We start from the raw sequence: 23588 nt of genomic DNA, 5'->3' as shown, positions 1-23588 counted from the left end.
AGAAATGGTATTACAGAACTCCTGGAATTTCAGGAAAACCGGGAATTTTTCCAGTTTAAAAAAAAAAAACGTTTTTTGTCCTGTTTAAGAGGAATGTTTTGACAGTGGAACGTTAGAAGTGGGTTGAAAAATGTGGGGATGCTGCATCTTAAAAAAAATGTCCCATTCATTTCAATGGGAACTTCCTGGAAATTGGGGAGTTTTGGGAAAAGCTGTATTTTTTGAAAAATGATGAGGAGCATGAATGTCCTGAATGAGCTGAATTGGTTCGTGTTGGAATTGTTTAAATCGGTCGAGAAATGTGGAAGTAGTAAATGATGTTAGGGAAATTTTGGGAAAATCTGGATTTTTGGGGGGGGGGAATGGTATAAAACTTGAATGTTGTGAATGAGTTGAAATCGTTGGTGTTGGATATTTGAAAATCGGTCGAGAAATGTTAAAGTAGTAACATTTTTAATTGAGAAATGGTATTACAGAACTCCTGGAATTTCAGGAAAACCGGGAATTTTTCCAGTTTAAAAAAAAAAAACGTTTTTTGTCCTGTTTAAGAGGAATGTTTTGACAGTGGAACGTTAGAAGTGGGTTGAAAAATGTGGGGATGATGCAACTTAAAAAAAAATGTCCCATTTTTAATTGAGAAATGGTATTACAGAACTCCTGGAATTTCAGGAAAACCGGGAATTTTTCCACTTTAAAAAAAAAAAGTTTTTGTCCTGTTTAAGAGGAATGTTTTGACAGTGAACGTTAGAAGTGGGTTGAAAAATGTGGAAGGAGTAGTCAACAGAAACAAGGGTGAAAATAGGGCTTTGGAAAACCAGGAATTCTGGAAAGTCCTGGAATTTTTTTTTGAACTTGGTAAAATGATAGATTAAATGTCCAGGATGAGTGGAATATGTTGAATGTTGGAATGGTTTGAATAAGTTGAAAAATGTGGGGATGCTGCAACTTAAAAAAATATCCCATTCATTTCAATGAGAACTTCCTGGAAAATTGGGGAGTTTTGGTGTTGGAATTGTTGAAATTGCTCAATAAATGTTGAAGTTGTAACAGTTTTACTACTACAGAATTCCCGGAATTTTGGGGAAACCGGGAATTTTTCCAGTTCAAAAAACAACTTAGTTTTTTTGTCCTGATTAAGAGGAATATATATATATATTATTTTTTTTTTTTCCTGAAGGAATCAATAAAGTACTATATATCTATATATATATATACTAAAAAAATCTAGATTTGAGTCAGAATAATCTTTTTTTTTGCATTTATTCATTGATACTCAGATTGCAGTAATGGATTATTCTAGTAATCAAGTCATTTGTTAGATTAATAAACTAATCAACACTCGTGTTTTGGCCCTAATGCGCATTTTATGGAAATAGTTTGATTAAAAAAACGTATTTTACTGATGACCTTTTTTTTTTTTATAAATACAGAACATTGCAATGGCACTTTGACCATGAAAGTATCACTATATAGCGGGTCTGAGCGATACGGCTGGAAACTGTATCATGATATCAGTATTTTATATCGGTCGATATAAATAAATGTTGGTATTTTTAATGACCTAAGGAACAAAAAAAAGACTAGAAATGTAACTTCCTCTAGTTATAATCCCTCAGCTATCAAGGCAGAGAGCAAATGTCGACAAACACAACAAAATGTTAAAAATCGCATTAAACACTTAACGATAAATTCTTAAAATGAAGGAATATGTAAGAAATGTTTAACAAAGTGTAAGAAAATAGTGCAAAGTGTGAAAATGCAAACATAGAAAAACCTGAAAATAAGTATTTTCTGCAGTGCTAGGAAGTTACAGCTGTGCTCTAAAGGGTGAGCACGGGGAATGTGGTCTACACTGGTCTGACTACGGTCCTTTTGAAAAAAAATAAAAAAATTAAAAATGCCAGACTGTCCAGGTGGCTTTTCCTCTTTTATCCACATTTTTTTTCAATTTGACTTTCTCTTCTAACTCCATGCAAACTTGTTAATTGATACTGTAACCTGATTGGCTGTTAGCTGTCACCTGATTGGCAGTCAGCATCCAAGTGCCTTTTTTTAAGTAAAAAAAAAAACCTTCCTTTCCACGGAAAAAAATAAAAATGATTGAAAGTCTTATCGAACACAATTTTTTTATTCTTATCGAGTCATGTCTACCACAATTTGTTTTTATATTGATATATATCGCCCAGCCCTACTCTGTATTACTCATATTTAAGAAAAAAACAACTGTGCAACATTAATCCAGGTGATACACAATAAAAACTAACTTTTAGTTAAGACTTAACTCATTTAAAAAGGTATTACTTGAAAGACTACTAGACAACTAATTAGCATTAGCATACAAACAGTAGATGCTAACATGTCCTCACCTGTTCTTTATGTGCATCAAACATATAAGATGGCATAAGATACCCACATAGATATTTGCATATTTAAGATGCCCCCCGCGACCCCGAAAGGGAATAAGCGGTAGAAAATGGATGGATGGAAGATGGCTCTTAAATATGCAGGTTGCATCCTGGTATTGTGCTGCATGGTTGCTGACATTTGACAGAACAAACATTTCCGCACAATGTCAGTCTTTTTTTATTCCAAAAACTAGCTTTTCTTGTCTTCTTTGGGCCCATTGCTCTCTGTCTCCCTCGTCTTGTTATCATCTCTCTCGGCACCATGCAGACCACATCACTCGCAGCGCGGCACCGCTCTCGTGTTTGCTCAACTGGAGCAGACTGGATTCGATCGTTTTCTTTTTATAAATCAAACAAATCATCGAAACAACAGCAAAGTTATTTTCCAATCGAATTAATCGATTTAATCAATGGATCTTTTGCAGCCCTTGTTGATACTGCTAGTACCACAAGCGTTCTTGGATGGTATTTTGAACATGTTGCGCCCTGATAAGTAACTATTTCTGCGACGTATGCAAATGACCTGGTCTCACCTGGTCAGGTGTGTTTGAAGTCACAATTCGGTTGAGAAATGTGGGATATGGAGAGGTTTGTATAGTTCCTATTTATTGTCAACGGGGGTAAAATTGCCGGAATTTATGGGAAAATCAGGAATTTGGGGAAAGAGAAAACATGTTTTGCGTTCCAGATATCATGAGAGTCGTGTGTGTGGATGCTTGAAAAGTCGGAATCTGGTTGAAACATTTTGAGAATTGAAGAACTAAGAATACATGAATTAATTTGAATAGGAATATCACGAGAATTTGGAATAAACTGGGAATATTTGAAAATGTGGATACTAGAATATGAAAGGGTTGGTGTACGAATTTTTTAAAAGGTTGAAAATTGTTGACGTAATAACACTTTAATTGAGAATGGGTATTTCAGAATTCCTGGAATTTTGGGAAAATTAGGAATTTGTGTAAAAAAACAAACAAAAAAACTTTTGTTATTTGTGTGAAAAAAAAACAAAAAAACTTTTATCTCAACTAAGAGGACTGTTTTGAAGGTAGACTGGTCAAAAATTTATGAAAAATGTGGACTGTGAAAACTTTCCAGGAAAAGGTGAAAATAGGGCTTAGGAAAAACGGTTATTTTGGGAATTCCTGGAATTTTTTTAAACTTGGAAAATAGTAGTTTGATGGTCTAGGGCAGGGGTCGGGAACCTTTTTGGCTGAGAGAGCCAAGAAGCCAAATATTTTAAAATGTATTTCCTTAAGAGCCATATAATATTTTTTTTAACACTGAACACAACTAAACGCGTGCATTTTTAAGAAAGACGAACATTTCAAGAGTATAAGTCTCTTATTCTTTGTAATAACATTGTTATTCTGAAGCTAACTGTGGAGTAGTGAAGTGAAGTGAATTATATTTATATAGCGCTTTTTCTCAAGTGACTCAAAGCGCTTAACATAGTGAAACCCAATATCTAAGTTACATTCAAACCAGTGTGGGTGGCACTGGAAGCAGGTGGGTAATCAGCGACAGGTGCGTAGACGGCCCACCTGGGCCTTTTTATCCAATCACCTGTCGTTCTGTTGTAAGCAGCAGCCAGGAGGAGAGACAGGGTTGGGGCTGGAGCCAGAGCGCGAGTGAGGACGAAAGAGAAAAAGACTGTAAAGCAACTGAGAGAAAAATAAAATAAAACTAAATTGTAACCCTAAAACAGGCTCTTGGTGGTCTGAAGAACCCCCAAGAGGGCAAGCCCCACACTAACCAATAATAAATCAATCACTTCTTACCATTAACGCAACTTCTTGAACATAAAAATGCATGAGAATGTTTTATATTTTGAACGTTGTTTTTAACACTTATTATTCATTACTTATCCTGTTAAGTGAATTAGTGAATTCTATTTATATAGCGCTTTTCTCTAATGACTCAAAGCGCTTTACATAGTGAAACCCAATACCTAAGTTACATTTAAACCAGTGTGGGTGGCACTGGGAGCAGGTGGGTAAAGGGTCTTGCCCAAGGACACAACGGCAGTGACGAGGATGGCGGAAGCGGGAATCGAACCTGCAACCCTCAAGTTGCTGGCACGGCCGCTCTACCAACCGAGCTATACTTGAGTAGGCGTGGCCTGTGGGCCTGCAGCAAAGCTGGATGTTGCCAGGACCGGCCTCGAAATTAGCGACAGGTGCGTAGACAGCCCACCTGGGCCTTTTTATCCAATCACCTGTCGCTCTGTTATAAGCAGCAGCCAGGAGGAGGGACAGGGTTGGGGCTGGAGCCAGAGAGCGAGTGAGGACGAAAGAGAAAAAGACTGTAAAGCACCTGAGAGAAAAATAAAATAAAACAATATTGTAACCCTAAAACAGGCTCTTGGTGGTCTGAAGAACCCCCAAGAGGGCAAGCCCCACACTAACCAATAATAAATCAATCACTTCTTACCATTAACGCAACTTCTTGAACATAAAAATGCATGAGAATGTTTTATATTTTGAACGTTGTTTTCAACACTGTGATTACAAGTGGAATTATTCATTACTTATCCTGTTAAGTGAATTATATTTATATAGCGCTTTTCTCTAATGACTCAAAGCGCTTTACATAGTGAAACCCAATACCTAAGTTACATTTAAACCAGTGTGGGTGGCACTGGGAGCAGGTGGGTAAAGTGTCTTGCCCAAGGACACAACGGCAGGGACGAGGATGGCGGAAGCGGGAATCGAACCTGCATCCCTCAAGTTGCTGGCACGGCCGCTCTACCAACCGAGCTATACCGCCCCACAAGCAATGTCAGCTCAGATTTATCCGAGAGCCAGATGCAGGCATCAAAAGAGCCACATCTGGCTCTAGAGCCACAGGTTCCCTACCCCTGGTCTAGGGTGAGTGGAGTGAGTGGAGTGTGTGGATGCTGGAACTGTTCCAATCTGGTGAGAAACGTGGGAATTGTGCAAGTTCACAAAATGGCCCATTCCTTTTCAATGGGCAAAATGTCCAAAATGTCCCGGATAACCCTGGATTCTGGGTAATCTAGGTTATATATATATATATATATCATTTTTTCTACCGCTTGTCCCTTTTTGGGGTCGTGGGGATGTCGCCAGAGCCTCTCTCTCTCTCTATATATATATATATATATATATACATTTTCGGTCCAATCGAACGTTTTGATAGTGGAAGGTCACAATAATAATCATAGTAATACCAAGTAGATGATGTTTGGGTGCAGACTACTTGGACAATCAGACAATAAACACATCTGGAAGCGAGACGCCGGCCTCACAATAAGTGCATGGCCTCAGGCCGTGTTCAGACTTCTTTTGGGGGGAGAGGAGAACCCCAACATTGTCAACACAACATTGTGTCCAACCAATCACCTGATATCTACCTGTCCTGTAAGTCCCAGGTGAGTCCCAGGTGAGTCCCAGGTGAGTCCCAGGTGCCCCCATCCACTCCATGCGGCCTGCTCCTGCACACAGTATGACACATGCTCACCATATGGACACTTTTATTATTGTGTGTGTGTGTATGTGTATGTGTGTGTGTGTGTGTGTGTGTGTGTGTGTGTGTGTGTGTGTGTGTGTGTCACTCAGACACCAGACATGTTTGAAGGAATTTCAATTAGCGTCTTTTTCTCCCTCCTTCTCTCTCTCACACACACACACACACACACACACACACACACACACACACACACACACACACACACACACACACACAGAACTCAACTCTGAGGGCACAAGAAGTCACTAACGATGCGATCCAATATTTATGTCGGATGTTGATCCGATATCAGCAATGTGGTTGCATGATTCAGGGATGTGCGATAAATTGATATCAATACACAGTATGTCACAAGTAGTCCTGCAGAGTTTCTACTTGTGTGTGATATCCTTTGCAATATAAGCAGTCCTGCAGAGTGTTTACTTGTGTGTGACATCATGTGCGATACAAGCAGTCCTGCAGCGCGTTTACTCATGTGTGTGATATCATGTGCGATACAAGCAGTCCTGCAGCGCGTTTACTTGTGTGTGTGTGATATCATGTGCGATATAAGCAGTCTTAGTGTTTACTTGTGTGTGATATCATGTGCGATACTTGCAGTCCTGCAGCGTGTTTAGTAGTGTGCAATATCATTTGCGATATAAGCGAACTGCAGCGTGTTTACGATATAATTTGCGATATAAGCAGTCCTGCAAAGTGTTTACTTTTCTGTGTGACATCATGTGCAATACGAGCAGTACTCTGGCGTGTTTACTTGTGTGTGTGATACCATGTGCGATACAAGCTGTCCTGCAGCGCGTTTGTGTGTGTGATATCGTGTGCGATAGAAGCAATCCTACAGCGTGTTTACTTGTGTGTGATACCATGTGCAATACAAGCAGTCCTGCAGCGCGTTTACTTGTGTGTGTGTGATATAATGTGCGATACAAGCAGTACTCCGTCGTGTTTACTTGTGTGTGTGATACCATGTGCAATACAAGCAGTCCTGCAGCGCGTTTACTTGTGTGTGTGTGATATCATGTGCGATACAAGCAGTCCTAGTGTTTACCTGTGTGTGATATCATTTGCGATACTTGCAGTCCCGCAGCGTGTTTAGTAGTGTGCAATATCATTTGCGATATAAGCGAACTGCAGCGTGTTTACGATATAATTTGCGATATAAGCAGTCCTGCAAAGTGTTTACTTTTCTGTGTGACATCATGTGCAATACGAGCAGTACTCTGGCGTGTTTACTTGTGTGTGTGTGTGATATCATGTGTGATACAAGCAGTCCTAGTGTTTACCTGTGTGTGATATCATTTGCGATACTTGCAGTCCCGCAGCGTGTTTAGTAGTGTGCAATATCATTTGCGATATAAGCAAACTGCAGCGTGTTTACTTGTGTGCGATATAAGCAGTCCTGCAAAGTGTTTACTTTTCTGTGTGACATCATGTGCAATACGAGCAGTACTCTGGCGTGTTTACTTGTGTGTGTGATACCATGTGCGATACAACCTGTCCTGCAGCGCGTTTGTGTGTGTGATATCTTGTGCGATACAAGCAATCCTACAGTGTGTTTACTTGTGTGTGATACCATTTGCGATATAAGCAGTCCTGCAGAGGTTTTACTTGTGTGTCACTTCCTTTGCAATATAAGCAGTCCTGCAGAGTGTTTACTTGTGTGTGACATCATGTGCGATACAAGCAGTACTCTGGCGTGTTTACTTGTGTGTGATACCATGTGTGATACAAGCAGTCCTGCAGCGTGTTTACTTGTGTGTGTGTGATATCATGTGCAATACAAGGAATTAATCCTACAGTGTTTACTTGTGTGTGACATCGTGTGCGATACTTGCAGTCCTGCAGCGTCTTTGCTTGTGTGCGATACCATATGTGATAATTGCAGCCCCCGCAGCTTGTTTAATTCTGTGTAATATCATGTGCAATGCAAGCAGTCCTACAGCTTCTTTACTTGTGTGTGATATCATGTGCGGTGCAAGCAGCCCCACAGCTTGCTTACTTGTGTGTGACATCATGTGCGATACAAGCAGTCCTGCAACGTGTTTACTTGTGTGTGATATCATTTGCAATACAAATAGTACTCCAGTGTGTTTACTTCTGTGTGATATTGTGTGTGATACAAGCAGTCCTGCAACTTGTTTGTGATATCATGTGCGACACAGTCATGCAGAGTGTTTACCTGTGTGTGATATCATGTGTGATACAAGCAGTCCTGCAGCTTGTTTACTTGTGTCTGATATCATGGGCGACACAAATAGTCATGCAGTGTTTACCTGTGTGTGATATCATGTGTGATACAAGCAGTCCTGCAGCTTGTTTACTTGTGTGTGATATCATGTGCGATACAAGCAATCATGCAGCTTGTTTACTTGTGTGTGATATCATGTTCGATACACAGTCCAGATGATTATTTTCCTCTTTGGTCCAGAGGACACGACGTCCACAGTTTCCAAAAACAAATTGATATGTAGACTCGTCAGACCACAGAAGACTTTTCCACTTTGCATCAGTCCATCTTAGATGAGCTCAGGGCCAGCAAAGCGTCTCTGGGTGTTGTTGATAAATGGCTTTGGCTTTGCATAGTAGAGTTTTATCTTGCACTTACAGATGTAGTGACCAACTGTAGTTACTGAAAATATATTTTTTAAGTTTTCCTGATTCCATGTGGTGATATCCTTTGCACACTGATGTCGCTTTTTGATACAGTACTGCCTGAGGGATGGAAGGTGTGTAACATCATGGCTTACGTGCAGTGATTTCTCCACATTCTCTGAACCTTTTGATGATATTACGGAGCGTAGATGGTGGAATCCCTAAATTCCTTGTTAAAAACGTTGTTCCTAAACAATTTGCTCAGGCATTTGTCGACAAAGTGGTGACCCTCGCGCCGTCCTTGTTTGTGAATGAGTGAGCATTTCATGGAAGCCGCTTTTATACCCAATCATGGCACCCACCTGTTCCCAATTAGCCTGCACACCTGTGGGATGTTCCAAATAAGTGTTTGATGCGCATTCCTCAACTCTCTCAGTCTTTTTTGCCACTTGTACCAGCTATTTAGAAACATATTGCAAGCATTACGTTCCAAACGAGCTAATGTTTGCAAAACATTACCAGTTTGAAGGTTTAAAGGGGAACATTATCACCAGACCTATGTAAGCGTCAATATATACCTTGATGGTGCAGAAAAAAGACCATCTATTTTTTTAACCGATTTCCGAACTCTAAATGGGTGAATTTTGGCGAATTAAACGCCTTTCTGTTTATCGCGCTGGAGGCGATGACGTCAGAATGTGACGTCGCCGAGGTAACACACCCGGCCTTTTCATTTTCAACACATTACAAACACCGGGTTTCAGCTCTGTTATTTTCCGTTTTTTTGGACTATTTTTTGGAACCTTGGAGACATCATGCCTTGTCGGTGTGTTGTCGGAGGGTGTAACAACACTAACAGGGAGGGATTCAAGTTGCACCACTGGCCCGGAGATGCCAAAGTGGCAAGAAATCTTCCGCCAGACCCCCATTGAATGTGCCGGAGTGTCTCCACATTTTACCGGCGATGCAACGATAGTCAACGAAATCACAAAAGGTGAGTTTTGTTGATGTTGACTGCCAGCTAATCGAAGCTAACATGCTACGCTAATCGATGCTAACATGCTATTTACCGGCGGTGCTAAGGCAGACATGGCACAGAGATGTATGGATAACCCGCAGATGCATTTGCAACTATATTACGTTTCCTTCCACCCACATTTAATGCGAAACAAACACTTACCAATCGACGGATTAAAGTTGCTCCGGTGTCAAAAGATGCGAAAGTCCTGATCGTTTGGTCCGCACATTTTACCGGTGATGCTAACGCAGCTATTCGGCCATGCTATGGCTATGAATAGCGTCAATAGCTTCAGTTTCTTCTTCAATACTTTCATACGCCAATACATGCGTAATCTGTTGAATCGTTTAAGTCGCTGAAATCTGAGTTTGAATCCGAGCTAATGTCGCTATATCTTGCTGTGGTATTCCCATTGTTTGTTTACATTGGCAGCACTGTGTGACGTCACAGGGAAATGGCCAGTGTCTTCGCAGAGAGTCGAAAATAAGGCACTTTAAAGCTTTATTTAGGGATATTCCGAGACCGGTAAAATTTTTGAAAAAAAACTTCAAAAAATACAACAAGCCACTGGGAACTGATTTTATTGTTTTTAGCCCTTTTGAAATTGTGATAATGTTCCCCTTTAAGTATCTTGTCTTTGCAGTCTATTCAAGTGAATATCAGTTGAAAAGGATTTGTTGTATTCTCTTCATATTTAGCATTCACACAACTTCACCGCTTTTTGGGCTTCGTATCATGTTCCAGCCTCACGTTCTGCGAGTGGGAACGATTTTGAGGACGAGGAGGAATCCCCTTTTTTGGGATGAATCACGTCTGACATGCGCTCACATCTGCATGTATGTTTACACTAACGCACCACCATCCAGCTATCCAGCATGCGCGGAAAACAAAATCGCCGCCTTCATCAAATAAAGGCCGAGGCTATACAGCAACCCCCTCTCCCCCCCCTCCCCCGACTGGGAACTCTGATGTTTCATTCGCCAGTGTGACCTTTTCTTGACGCACCGTGCACATCTGGTACACGTTGTCAATTAGCTTGTTGGTAAAAAAAAAAAAAAAGTAGATACATTCTTGTATGAATGCATGTATGTATGTATATAAATATATGTATGTATGTATGTATGTATGTATATATATAAATATATATATATGTATGTATGTATGTATGTATGTATGTATGTATATAAATATATATATATATGTATGTATGTATGTATGCTGACAGTGCCAAGGAACTTATAAAAGTCTGCATGTACAGTAAATGCAAAAATGTGTTCTTTTTTTAGGCCGATTCAAAACACATGGCGGCCGAGACGGCGCGAACGCCAGCTTTCACACACGAAATGAAATGCAAAATATGTCTTCCCCCGCACCAACTCAGGTGTGTACAAGTCAAAGCGGATTTGTTTACATTTTTAAAACAAAACAAAAAAAAAAAACACACCAAAAAGTGTCATAAAAGAGCAAACAGGTGAAATGTAAGAAGGGAAAAAGTTGTCTAATGACACAAAACATGTATTTCTTTAAAACTGTCCATCCATCCATCCATCATCTTCCGCTTATCCGAGGTCGGGTCGCGGGGGCAGCAGCCTAAGCAGGGAAACCCAGACTTCCCTCTCCCCAGCCACTTCCTCTAGCTCTTCCCGGGGGATCCCGAGGCGTTCCCAGGCCAGCCAGGAGACATAGTCTTCCCAACGTGTCCTGGGTCTTCCCCGTGGAACTCCTACCTGCTGGACGTGCCCTAAACACCTCCCTAGGGAGGCGTTCGGGTGGCATCCTGACCAGATGCCCGAACCACCTCATCTGGCTCCTCTCGATGTGGAGGAGCAGCGGCTTTACGTTGAGTTCCTCCCGGATGGCAGAGCTTCTCACCCTATCTCTAAGGGAGAGCCCCGCCACACGGCGGAGGAAACTCATTTGGGCCGCTTGTACCCGTGATCTTATCCTTTCGGTCATGACCCAAAGCTCATGACCATAGGTGAGGATGGGAACGTAGATCGACCGGTAAATTGAGAGCTTTGCCTTCCGGCTCAGCTCCTTCTTCACCACAACGGATCGATACAAAGTCCGCATTACTGAAGACGCCGCACCGATCCGCCTGTCGATCTCACGATCCACTTTTCCCCCACTCGTGAACAAGACTCCTAGGTACTTGAACTCCCCAACCCGGAGATGGCACTCCACCCTTTTCCGGGCGAGAACCATGGACTCGGACTTGGAGGTGCTGATTCTCATTCCGGTCGCTTCACACTCGGCTGCGAACCGATCCAGTGAGAGCTGAAGATCCCGGCCAGATGAAGCCATCAGGACCACATCATCTGCAAAAAGCAGAGACCTAATCCCGTGGCCAACAAACCGGATCCCCTCACCGCCTTGACTGCGCCTAGAAATTCTGTCCATAAAAGTTATGAACAGAATCGGCGACAAAGGACAGCCTGGGCGGAGTCCAACCCTCACTGGAAACGTGTCCGACTTACTGCCGGCAATGCGGACCAAGCTCTGACACTGATCATACAGGGAGCGGACCGCCACAATAAAACAGTCCGGTACCCCATACTCTCTGAGCACTCCCCACAGGACTTCCCGAGGGACACGGTCGAATGCCTTCTCCAAGTCCACAAAGCACATGTAGACTGGTTGGGCAAACTCCCATGCACCCTCAAGAACCCTGCCGAGAGTATAGACCAGGACGAAAACCACACTGTTCCTCCTGAATCCGAGGTTCGCCTATACCTGAATAAACCAGTTTTTCTTTTGTCTATCTTTATTTTACTTATTTTATATTGTAACTGGGCTTGGACATGGATGGTGTGAGCTCCTTCGACGCAGAGGGGTTACAGGACGAGCCAGGCGTGAATTCAGGTACATGACTTATTAAATAAACAAACAAACTACAAAAAGGCAAACCAAGGACGCGCTCTGCGGCGGATAAAAATCTATACTATACTTAAAACAAAACAGCACAATGGCATGACTATATACAAACATAACAAAACTAGCACAATGGCATGAATACAAAAAAACTTACACGGCATGGAACTGCGGACGAGGACGTGAAGGTTTGAACAGCATGGGTAGGGTGCGTGCGAGTGTGAGTGAAGATCCCAGGATGATGAACAGAAAGAAGATTACCTAAATACTGGCTGTGATAATCAGGAGCAGGTGCGGGACTGAGGGCAGGGGCGTGACAAGGTGGGAACTAATACGTTGGCATGGAAACAAACAAAACCAGGAAGTGCAAAACGTGACTGAATGTCCAAAAATCAAAAACATAACATGACAAAACAAAACATGATCCATAGGTGTGACATTTTATATCTTTATCGTTATATATTATTTTGTCTGATCTTGAATGGGATTGTGCTAAAAAACTTAAATTTACCCTCAGGGATTAATAAAGTATTTCTAAATCGTTTTTTTTTTTTTTGCAATTGCTCAAAAAAAAAAAAGAATCAATGTTATAATGAATTATTGACCTTTAAAAGGCTCCAATTATTTCAAATATTTCACTTTAAAATGTTTTATGTGGAAAATATTGCATATATTGTGTGGTTGACAAAAGAGCATAAAACAAACAAAATCATAGTTCAAATGTTAAATTAACAGATAAACTGTATCTGAAGTTGATCTTGTAACTTAAGTGTTGAAAGTGAAAAAAAACTAATAAAAATGTATCACTTTATGAGTGAGGCACCTTTTGGATCCCAAATATATTAAACAGGATTTTATTTATATTTTCACTGTGATTACTCAACAATAATAATGAATTAAAATCAATGGTGTCCTGCGTTATTGATCTTTTTAAGGCTCTAATTACTTCACATCAAACATTGCTTTCTGAATGTTTTGGGCAGCGGGGGAAATACTGCATATTTCAGTTTTGTTATAAAAAACAAAGTTGTCTTTGATAGAAAAGGCTTTTTTTTTTTTTTTTTTACTGTAGAGATTTACTGTAAGCGTTAAATAAATAAAAAACATTAAAAAATGACAATTTAACTTGTTTTTAACATTTTAATAACTGAACCCTTTATGGTCCCTGGGAGCCCTGAAGGTAAACAAACAAAAAAAAAAATAATCCATGTATTTTGTTATGGTTTGAAAAATGAAAAATATCAATATATGCTTAAATGTTTCCGTGGAAAAAGTTTGGACACCCCTGATCTATTCAAAGCTCAAATTACTCCACATCAATTTTTACACTTTGATACACTAAAGTGTTTGGCCACCCATCCAAATGATGAGAATCAGGTGTCCTAATCACTTGGCCCGGTGTATCAAATCAAGCACTTAAGCATGGAGACTGTTTCTACTTACATTTGTGACAGAATGGGCCGCTCTCAGTGTTTTCTCAGTCATAAGATACCACCTGTGCAACAAATCCAGTCGTGAAATGTCCTCGCTCCTAAATATTCCAAAGTCAACTTTATTCTAAGAAAAGTGAAGAGTTTGGGAACAACAGCAACTCAGCCACCAAGTGGTAGGCCAGGTAAAGTGACAGAGAGGTCAGCATAGTGCAAAGACTTTCTGCACAGTCACTTGCTACACAGCTCCACACTTTATGTCACCTTCCAATTAGCCCACGTACAGTACGCAGAGAGCTTCATGGGATGTGTTTCCATGGCCGAGCAGCTGCATCTAAGCCACATGTGTCCAAATTGCTAATTGATCCCCCCCCCCCCACTGGAAATGCTATCCATCCATCCATTTTCTACCGCTTATTCCCTTTTGGGGTCGCGGGGGGCGCTGGCGCCTATCTCAGCTACAATCGGGCGGAAGGCGGGGTACACCCTGGACAAGTCGCCACCTCATCGCAGGGCCAACACAGATAGACAGACAGCATTCACACTCACATTCACACACTAGGGCCAATTTAGTGTTGCCAATCAACCTATCCCCAGGTGCATGTCTTTGGAAGTGGGAGGAAGCCGGAGTACCCGGAGGGAACCCACGCATTCACGGGGAGAACATGCAAACTCCACACAGAAAGATACCGAGCCTGGATTTGAACCCAGGACTGCAGGACCTTCGTATTGTGAGGCAGACGCACTAACCCCTCTGCCACCGTGAAGCCCGTGAAACCCAATATCTAAGTTACAATTAAACCAGTGTGGGTGGCACTGGGAGCAGGTGGGTAAAGTGTCTTGACCAAGGACACAACGGCAGTGACTAGGATGGCAGAAGCGGGAATCGAACCTGCAACCCTCAAGTTGCTGGCACGGCCACTCTACCAACTGAGCTATGCCGCCCCAATAAAGAATGAAAAGCAATGGTGTCCTGCATTATTGATCTTTGAGGGCTCTAATTACTGCATATTTCAGTTTTACTATTAAAATAAACCAAAAATGGTTTTGACAGAAATGCCTTGAAACCTTTTTTTTTCTTTTTTTTTTTTAAGTTGATATAGAGATTTACTGTGTTGGCCCTGCGATGAGGTGGCGACTTGTCCAGGGTGTACCCCGCCTTCCGCCCGATTGTAGCTGAGATAGGCACCAGATAGGCAGCCAGCGTCATCTCACAAGACCCTCGGGTGCCGTGAATGTCAATCAAGCAAGCTACGTAATTTGCCGCCAATGTTTTTCTTGTAAGGTGTATGGAAGCTGGATGAATTAGATGCCAAAAACCAACCACTTTCATGTGGTATTGTACAGAATGGACAACTTTTTTTTCTCCTCCATTTGAAAATGTGGGCGTTATCATCATTACTGTCTGATTCCAATCAATGCAAGTCATCAGAATCAGGTAATACACCAACTTATATTCTTGTCTTTGTGAAAGAAAGACATCTATATGTGTTACACATGCTTGTATTATCATTAAACACATTTAACTTGTTTACAAAAATGTCTCTTTCATAAATAAATAAATATAAATGATATATATAAATGAGGTAGATCCCCTCGAGTTGGTCAATTGAAAAGTAGCTCGCCTGCATAAAAAAGTGTGGGCACTCCTGGTTTAAATAAATGTTGTTATGAATTATGGACCTATTTAAGGCCCTAGTTACTTTAAAAAATGTTGGGGAAAATATTGCATATCAAGTTTTCTTACACAAAAAGTGCATAAAACAAATGAAAAAAAAATCATGAATAAGTAATAGATAATATATAATCGACGGCTGCGATGAGATGGCGACTTGTCCAGGGTGTACACTGCCTTCCGCCCGATTGTAGCTGAGATAGGCACAAGCGCCCCCTGCGACCGCAAAGGGAATAAGCGGTAGAAAATGGATGGCTGGATATAATTGACGTACGGATATGAAGTTGATATAGACACTTAAGTGTGGAAAATAAAACATATATACGTATATAAATGCATGACTTTTTATTCTTACACTTAGTGTAAAAATAAACAATACTAAAATAATATTAATATATACATTTTATAATATTAGTATAATAATACAATACTATTCATGTGTATTAATATTAATTTTTATTATAAATAATACAAATAATATTTTACACTGAGTGGGCCATTTTGGATCACCGAGACTTTATGTGGGATTTTTTTGTGTATCAAAAAGACTGTAATTGCTCCAAAAATCTGTTTCAACACATTTTAAATATTCCCCTTAGACTTTTTGTGGGGAATATATTGTACATTTTGTGTTTTTGAGATAACATTTTTTTTCCTTTTTTTTTTTTAGGACAAAAAGCATGAAACAGTAAAAAAAAAAAAAAAAAAAAACTTTATATCCACAAATAGATCTAAAGTTGATCTTGAGGTCCAATAGTTGAAAGTAAAAATAATATATATTGCTATATGACTTACTTTAAACACTTGTTTGTATCCCTGAGGATTTGAGTCATTCCTCAAAAAACAACGACCCAAAACTTCACATCAAATTTTCCACTTTTAAGCGTTTTTTGGGGGGGCGGGGAAATGCACATTTTCTGTTTTTGTCATTTAAAAAGGGCATAAGACTTTTTTTTTTTTAACTAAATCAATCAATCATTATTTATATAGCCCTAAATCACTAGTGTCTCAAAGGGCTGCACAAACCACAACACAAACCACTACGACATCCTCAGTAGGCCCACATAAGGGCAAGGAAAACTCACACCCAGTGGGACGTTGGTGACAATGCTGACAATGAGAAACCTTGGAGAGGACCACATATGTAGGCAACCCCTCCCCCTCTAGGGGACCAAAAGAAATGGATGTCGAGCGGGTCTAACATGATACTGTGAAAGTTCAATCCATAGTGGATCCAACACAGCAGCGGGAGTCCCGTCCACAGTGGAGGCAATAGGAAACCAACCCAAGCGGAGGCCGATACACAAGCGAGTGGTCCATCCTGGGTCCCGACTCTGGACGAGCGGTCCACCCTAAGTCCCGACGTTGGTGACAATGCTGACTATGAGAAACCTTGGAGAGGACCACATAAGGGGGGAACCCCCCCCTCTAGGGGACCAAAAGAAATGGATGTCGAGCGGGTCTAACATGATACTGTGAAAGTTCAATCCATAGTGGATCCAACACAGCAGTGAGAGTCCCGTCCACAGTGGAGGCAAGAGGAAACCACCCCAAGCGGAGGCCGATACACAGGCGAGCGGTCCATCCTGGGTCCCGACTCTGGACGAGCGGTCCATCCTAAGTCCCGACGTTGGTGACAATGCTGACTATGAGAAACCTTGGAGAGGACCACATATGTGGGCAACTGGGCAACTGGGCAACTGGGCAACTGGGCAACCCCCCCCCCCCCCACCCCCCCCCCTCCCTCTAGGGGACCAAAAGCAATGGATGTCGAGCGGGTCTAACATGATACTGTGAAAGTTCAATCCATAGTGAATCCAACACAGCAGCGAGAGTCCCGTCCACAGTGGAGGCAATAGGAAACCACCCCAAGCGGAGGCCGATACACAGGCGAGCGGTCCATCGTGGGTCCCGACTTTGGACGAGAGGTCCATCCTAAGTCCCGACGCCAGTGACAATGATGACTATGAGAAACCTTGGAGAGGACCTCAAATGTGGGCACCCCCCCCCCCCTCTAGGGGACCAAAAGCAATGGATTTCGAGCGGGTCTAACATGATACTGTGAAAGTTCAATCCATAGTGGATCCAACACAGCAGCGAGAGTCCCGTCCACAGTGGAGGCAATAGGAAACCACGCCAAGCGGAGGCCGATACACAGGCGAGCGGTCCATCCTGGGTCCCGACTTTGGACGAGCGGTCCATCCTAAGTCCCGACGTTGGTGACAATGCTGACTATGAGAAAACCTTGGAGAGGACCTCAAATGTGGGTACCCCCCCACCTCTAGGGGACCAAAAGCAATGGATGTCGAGTGGGTCTAACATGATACTGTGAAAGTTCAATCCATAGTGGATCCAACACAGCAGCGAGAGTCCCGTCCACAGTGGAGGCAATAGGAAACCACTCCAAACGGAGGCCGATACACAGGCGAGCGGTCCATCCTGGGTCCCGACTTTGGACGAGAGGTCCATCCTAAGTCCCGACGCCAGTGACAATGATGACTATGAGAAACCTTGGAGAGGACCTCAAATGTGGGCACCCCCCCCCCCCCCCCCCTCTAGGGGACCAAAAGCAATGGATTTCGAGCGGGTCTAACATGATACTGTGAAAGTTCAATCCATAGTGGATCCAACACAGCAGCGAGAGTCCCGTCCACACTGGAGGCAATAGGAAACCACTCCAAACGGAGGCCGATACACAGGCGAGCGGTCCATCCTAAGTCCCGACGTTGGTGACAATGCTGACTATGAGAAACCTTGGAGAGGACCACATATGTGGGCAACCCCCCCCCTCTAGGGGACCAAAAGCAATGGATGTCGAAAGGGTCCAACATGATACTGTGAAAGTTCAATCCATAGTGGATCCAACACAGCAGCGAGAGTCCCGTCCACAGTGGAGGCAATAGGAAACCACCCCAAGCGGAGGCCGATACACAGGCGAGCGGTCCATCCTGGGTCCCGACTTTGGACGAGCGGTCCATCCTAAGTCCCGACGTTGGTGACAATGCTGACTATGAGAAACCTTGGAGAGGACCACATATGGGGAGAAACCCCCCCTCTAGGGGACCAAAAGCAATGGATGTCGAGCGGGTCTAACATGATACTGTGAAAGTTCAATCTATAGTGGATCCAACACAGCAGCGAGAGTCCCGTCCACAGCGGAGGCAATAGGAAACCACCCCAAGCGGAGGCCGATACACAGGCGAGCGGTCCATCCTAAGTCCCGGCGTTGGTGACAATGCTGACTATGAGAAACCTTGGAGAGGACCACATATGGGGGGAAACCCCCCTCTAGGGGACCAAAAGCAATGGATGTCGAGCGGGTCTAACATGATACTGTGAAAGTTCAATCCATAGTGGATCCAACACAGCAGCGAGAGTCCCGTCCACAGTGGAGGCAATAGGAAACCACTCCAAGCGGAGGCCGATACACAGGCGAGCGGTCCATCCTGGGTCCCGACTTTGGACGAGCGGTCCATCCTAAGTCCCGACGTTGGTGACAATGCTGACTATGAGAAACCTTGGAGAGGACCACATATGTGGGCAACCCCCCACCCCCCCCCCACCCCCGCCCTCTAGGGGACCAAAAGCAATGGATATCGAGCGGGTCTAACATGATACTGTGAAAGTTCAATCCATAGTGGATCCAACACAGCAGCGAGAGTCCCGTCCACAGTGGAGGCAATAGGAAACCACCCCAAGCGGAGGCCGATACACAGGCGAGCGGTCCATCCTGGGTCCCGACTTTGGACGAGCGGTCCATCCTAAGTCCCGACGTTGGTGACAATGCTGACTATGAGAAACCTTGGAGAGGACCACATATGTGGGCACCCCGCCCCTCTAGGGGACCAAAAGCAATGGATGTCGAGCGGGTCTAACATGATACTGTGAAAGTTCAATCCATAGTGGATCCAACAGAGCAGCGAGAGTCCCGTCCACAGTGGAGGCAATAGGAAACCACCCCAAGCGGAGGCCGATACACAGGCGAGCGGTCCATCCTGGGTCCCGACTTTGGACGAGCGGTCCATCCTAAGTCCCGACGTTGGTGACAATGCTGACTATGAGAAACCTTGGAGAGGACCACATATGTGGGCAACCCCCCCGCCCTCTAGGGGACCAAAAGCAATGGATATCGAGCGGGTCTAACATGATACTGTGAAAGTTCAATCCATAGTGGATCCAACACAGCAGCGAGAGTCCCGTCCACAGTGGAGGCAATAGGAAACCACGCCAAGCGGAGGCCGATACACAGGCGAGCGGTCCATCCTGGGTCCCGACTTTGGACGAGCGGTCCATCCTAAGTCCCGACGTTGGTGACAATGCTGACTATGAGAAACCTTGGAGAGGACCACATATGTGGGCAACCCCCCCCCTCTAGGGGACCAAAAGCAATGGATGTCGAGCGGGTCTAACATGATACTGTGAAAGTTCAATCCATAGTGGATCCAACACAGCAGCGAGAGTCCCGTCCACAGCGGAGGCAGTAGGAAACCACCCCAAGCGGAGGCCGATACACAGGCGAGCGGTCCATCCTGGGTCCTGACTTTGGACGAGCGGTCCATCCTAAGTCCCGACGTTGGTGACAATGCTGACTATGATAAACCTTGGAGAGGACCACATATGTGGGCAAAAAAAGTCTAGCTGTCAACACTGAATGTTGGTTTATTTACTACTTAGGTATAAAATACTACACGGTCTAGCTCCATCCTATCTTGCCGATTGTATTGTACCATATGTCCCGGCAAGAAATCTGCGTTCAAAGGACTCCGGTTTATTAGTGATTCCCAAAGCCCAAAAAAAGTCTGCGGGCTATAGAGCGTTTTCATTTCGGGCTCCAGTACTCTGGAATGCCCTCCCGGTAACAGTTCGAGATGCTACCTCAGTAGAAGCATTTAAGTCTCACCTTAAAACTCATCTGTATACTCTAGCCTTTAAATAGACCTCCTTTTTAGACCAGTTGATCTGCCGCTTCTTTTCTTTTTCTCCTATGTCCCACTCTCCCTTGTGGAGGGGGTCCGGTCCGATCCGGTGGCCATGTACTGCTTGCCTGTGTATCGGCTGGGGACATCTCTGCGCTGCTGATCCGCCTCCGCTTGGGATGGTTTCCTGCTGGCTCCGCTGTGAACGGGACTCTCGCTGCTGTGTTGGATCCACTTTGGACTGGACTCTTGCGACTGTGTTGGATCCATTATGGATTGAACTTTCACAGTATCATGTTAGACCCGCTCGACATCCATTGCTTTCCTCCTCTCCAAGGTTCTCATAGTCATCATTGTCACCGACGTCCCACTGGGTGTGAGTTTTCCTTGCCCTTATGTGGGCCTACCGAGGATGTCGTGGTGGTTTGTGCAGCCCTTTGAGACACTAGTGATTTAGGGCTATATAAGTAAACATTGATTGATTATTTCTCCACAGTCTATGAACTTACATTCATATTTCATTGAAATATTATTCATTAAACATATGTATTAAGGATTTATGAATTGCTGCTGTTTTTTTTAGAATGTTTTTAATAAATCTCACTTTTCCCTTGGCATACCTTCAAGTACCTACAGGGGTCCGCACACCCCCTGGGGAGGACTACTGCTCTAATACATGTCATCACGCACATTTTTACATCACACAACATGTTGTGTGAGACTTGTGCTGAACGTCAGTGGCTGCAGGACCGACTTGTTCAACAGCCATACACGTCACACTGAGGGTGGCCGTATAAACAACTTTAACAGTGTTACAAATATGCGCCACACTGTGAACCCACACCAAACAAGATTGACAAACCCTTTTTGGGAGAATTTCCGCACCCTAACACAACTTAAACATCCATCCATCCATCCATTTTGTACCGCTTATTCCCTTTTGGCGCCTATCTCAGCTACTATCGGGCGGAAGGCGGGGTACACCCTGGACAAGTCGCCATATCATCGCAGGGCCAACACAGATAGACAGACAACATTCACACTCACATTCACACACTAGGGCCAATTTAGTGTTGCCAATCAACCTATCCCCAGGTGCATGTCTTTGGAAGTGGGAGGAAGCCGGAGTACCCGGAGGGAACTCACGCATTCACGGGGAGAACATGCAAACTCCACACAGGAAGATCCCGAGCCTGGATTTGAACCCAGGACTGCAGGACCTTCGTATTGTGAGGCAGACGCACTAACCCCTCTTCCACCGTGAAGCCCCAACTTAAACACAAGAGAACAAATACCCAGAACACCTTGCAGGGCTACAATTTACAACACCTCAACCGACGCAAGTAGGGAGGGTGGGGGTGTGGCGGTAGCAGGGGTGTGTATATTGTAGCCCGGAATAGTTAGGTCTGCATGGGATTCTGGGTAATTGTTCTGGTGTGTTTATGTTGTGTTTGATGTGGGTTCACAGTCTGGCACATACAGTATTTGTAACAGTGTTTAAAGTTTTTGCACAGCCACTCATCGTGTGACATGTGTAGCTGTTGATCAAATATATCTTGCAACGTCACACGTGCGTCTCACATGGCCAGATGCAACTTACGACTGAGCCTGCACGCTGTCAGTTCAGGATGTAGGGGGCGCTAAAGGCAGTGCCTTTATGGCACTCACTGAATATTGTTGATCTGGTACAATTTGACAGGGACTTTGACAGAATTGGTGCCCTGGAATTCAGGGGTCTCCCGGGAAAATTGGGGACGTTGGCAAGCATGACCTATCAAGCGCTCGTCATATTAAACTCGCGGGCCGCACTAACATTAAATTGTCATATCAAAGCGCGGGATGCATAATAACGTCTCGCGGGCCGCATGTTTGAAACCCCTGATTTAAAAGCTAGCGTATACAAATGAGTTTTAAGATGGGACTTAAATGCTTCTACTGAGGTAGCATCTCTAACTGTTACCGGGAGGGCATTCCAGAGTACTGGAGCCCGAATGGAAAATGCTCTATAGCCCGCAAACCTTTTTTGGGCTTTAGGAATCACTACTAAGCCTTAAAGGTAAAAAAAAAAAATTTTTTTAATTGATAAAAAATGATATGACTTATTAGTAACACTTTAATAACCTGTTTTGGTCCCCGGGAGCCCTGTGTGGTAAGTTGTGTATAGGTAACGATTTTGAGACTTTCCAAAATACCGTATTTCCTTGAATTGCTGCCGGGTATATAGTATGCGCCTGACTAGAATTACTGCTGGGTCAAACTCGTTTTGCAAAATAATTAGCGCATGCTTAGCATAACTGCCGGCTCAGGATTAACGCCGGGTCAAACTCGTTTCGCAAAATATTATTTTTATTAGCGCACGTCTAGAATTTCCACCGGGTCAAACTCGTCACGTCACGAGTGACACTTCACCTGTCATCATTCTTTCCCTCTTACACACATGTAAGAGGGATGTGTACTATGGCTATGAGTTGTTGTTTTTTTTTTTTCCCTTGGCCTCAGTCCGCACCCCCACTCCAGGGCCCAGGCTAAGACCGATTTTTTTTTTTAAATTTTATTTTAATCTTCTATTCTTTTCTCCCATACCCCCCCTGTTTACCTGTATGTCATCTTTTTTGTAAGGGGCGCTGGAAGCCGGCAGACCCGTCAGCGATCCTGTTCTGTCTCCCTGTAATTTTTGTCTGATCTTGAATGGGATTGTGCTGAAAATTGTAATTTTCCTGAAGGAACTCTCCTGACGGAATAAATAAAGTACTATCTAATCTAATCTAATCTAATTTTCAAAATGGAGGTGGCTGATTTCAATCATTGTAAATCGCATAAAGGGAAGAAGATTAAGAGCTATTCAATAGGATTTAAGGTCCAAGCTATTGAATATGCTAAAAAGAACAGTAAGCATCTATGTTTTATTAATATACCGTAGCTGCGTGTGTCAAATATGAGTCATTAAATGACTCCCGCCTCCTGGTGGTAGAGGGCGCTAGTGATCCTTCTTGTGACTACTCGGCTGCAGGAGAAGCAGCAAGAGTGAGCAGCGATCGTTTATTTTTTCCCCTCGCTTGCACTTTTAACATGGAGGATTACACATCTAAAATAAAGCAGTATTCTAAACTGGACTTTCAATCGAAGCAGGAGGTAATAAAGGAAGATCTCCATCGAGACAGAGAGACTTTTAAATCTGAAGAAAGATAA

General features: G+C 43.4%; 2 protein-coding genes across 3 annotated transcripts in view; one reads left to right on the top strand and one right to left on the bottom strand.

Moving 5' to 3' along the window:
• The window catches only part of LOC133557356 (histone H2B 1/2-like), a 107140-nt gene extending 94541 nt beyond the window's left edge, over nt 1–12599 (bottom strand). The window contains exons 1-2 of one of the 2 annotated variants that reach the window (XM_061907758.1): nt 12536–12599; nt 5782–5862 (exon numbers count right to left, since the gene is read on the bottom strand). In XM_061907758.1, the coding sequence (XP_061763742.1) occupies nt 5782–5862; nt 12536–12579 (125 nt within the window). In that variant the 5' untranslated portion in view covers nt 12580–12599. Of the gene's footprint in view, nt 1–5781; nt 5863–12535 lie in introns of those variants that run through there. The other variant, XR_009807752.1, reaches the window with a different exon arrangement.
• The window catches only part of fgf10a (fibroblast growth factor 10a), a 68787-nt gene that overhangs the window by 2241 nt on the left and 42958 nt on the right, over nt 1–23588 (top strand). The window lies entirely within an intron of this gene.

This window comes from Nerophis ophidion, linkage group LG08 (assembly GCF_033978795.1).
Source record: "Nerophis ophidion isolate RoL-2023_Sa linkage group LG08, RoL_Noph_v1.0, whole genome shotgun sequence".
In the NCBI taxonomy this organism is placed as follows: domain Eukaryota; kingdom Metazoa; phylum Chordata; class Actinopteri; order Syngnathiformes; family Syngnathidae; genus Nerophis; species Nerophis ophidion.
The sequence above is the reverse complement of the archived record's forward strand: the minus strand, read 5'-3'. Positions and strand labels throughout refer to the sequence as shown.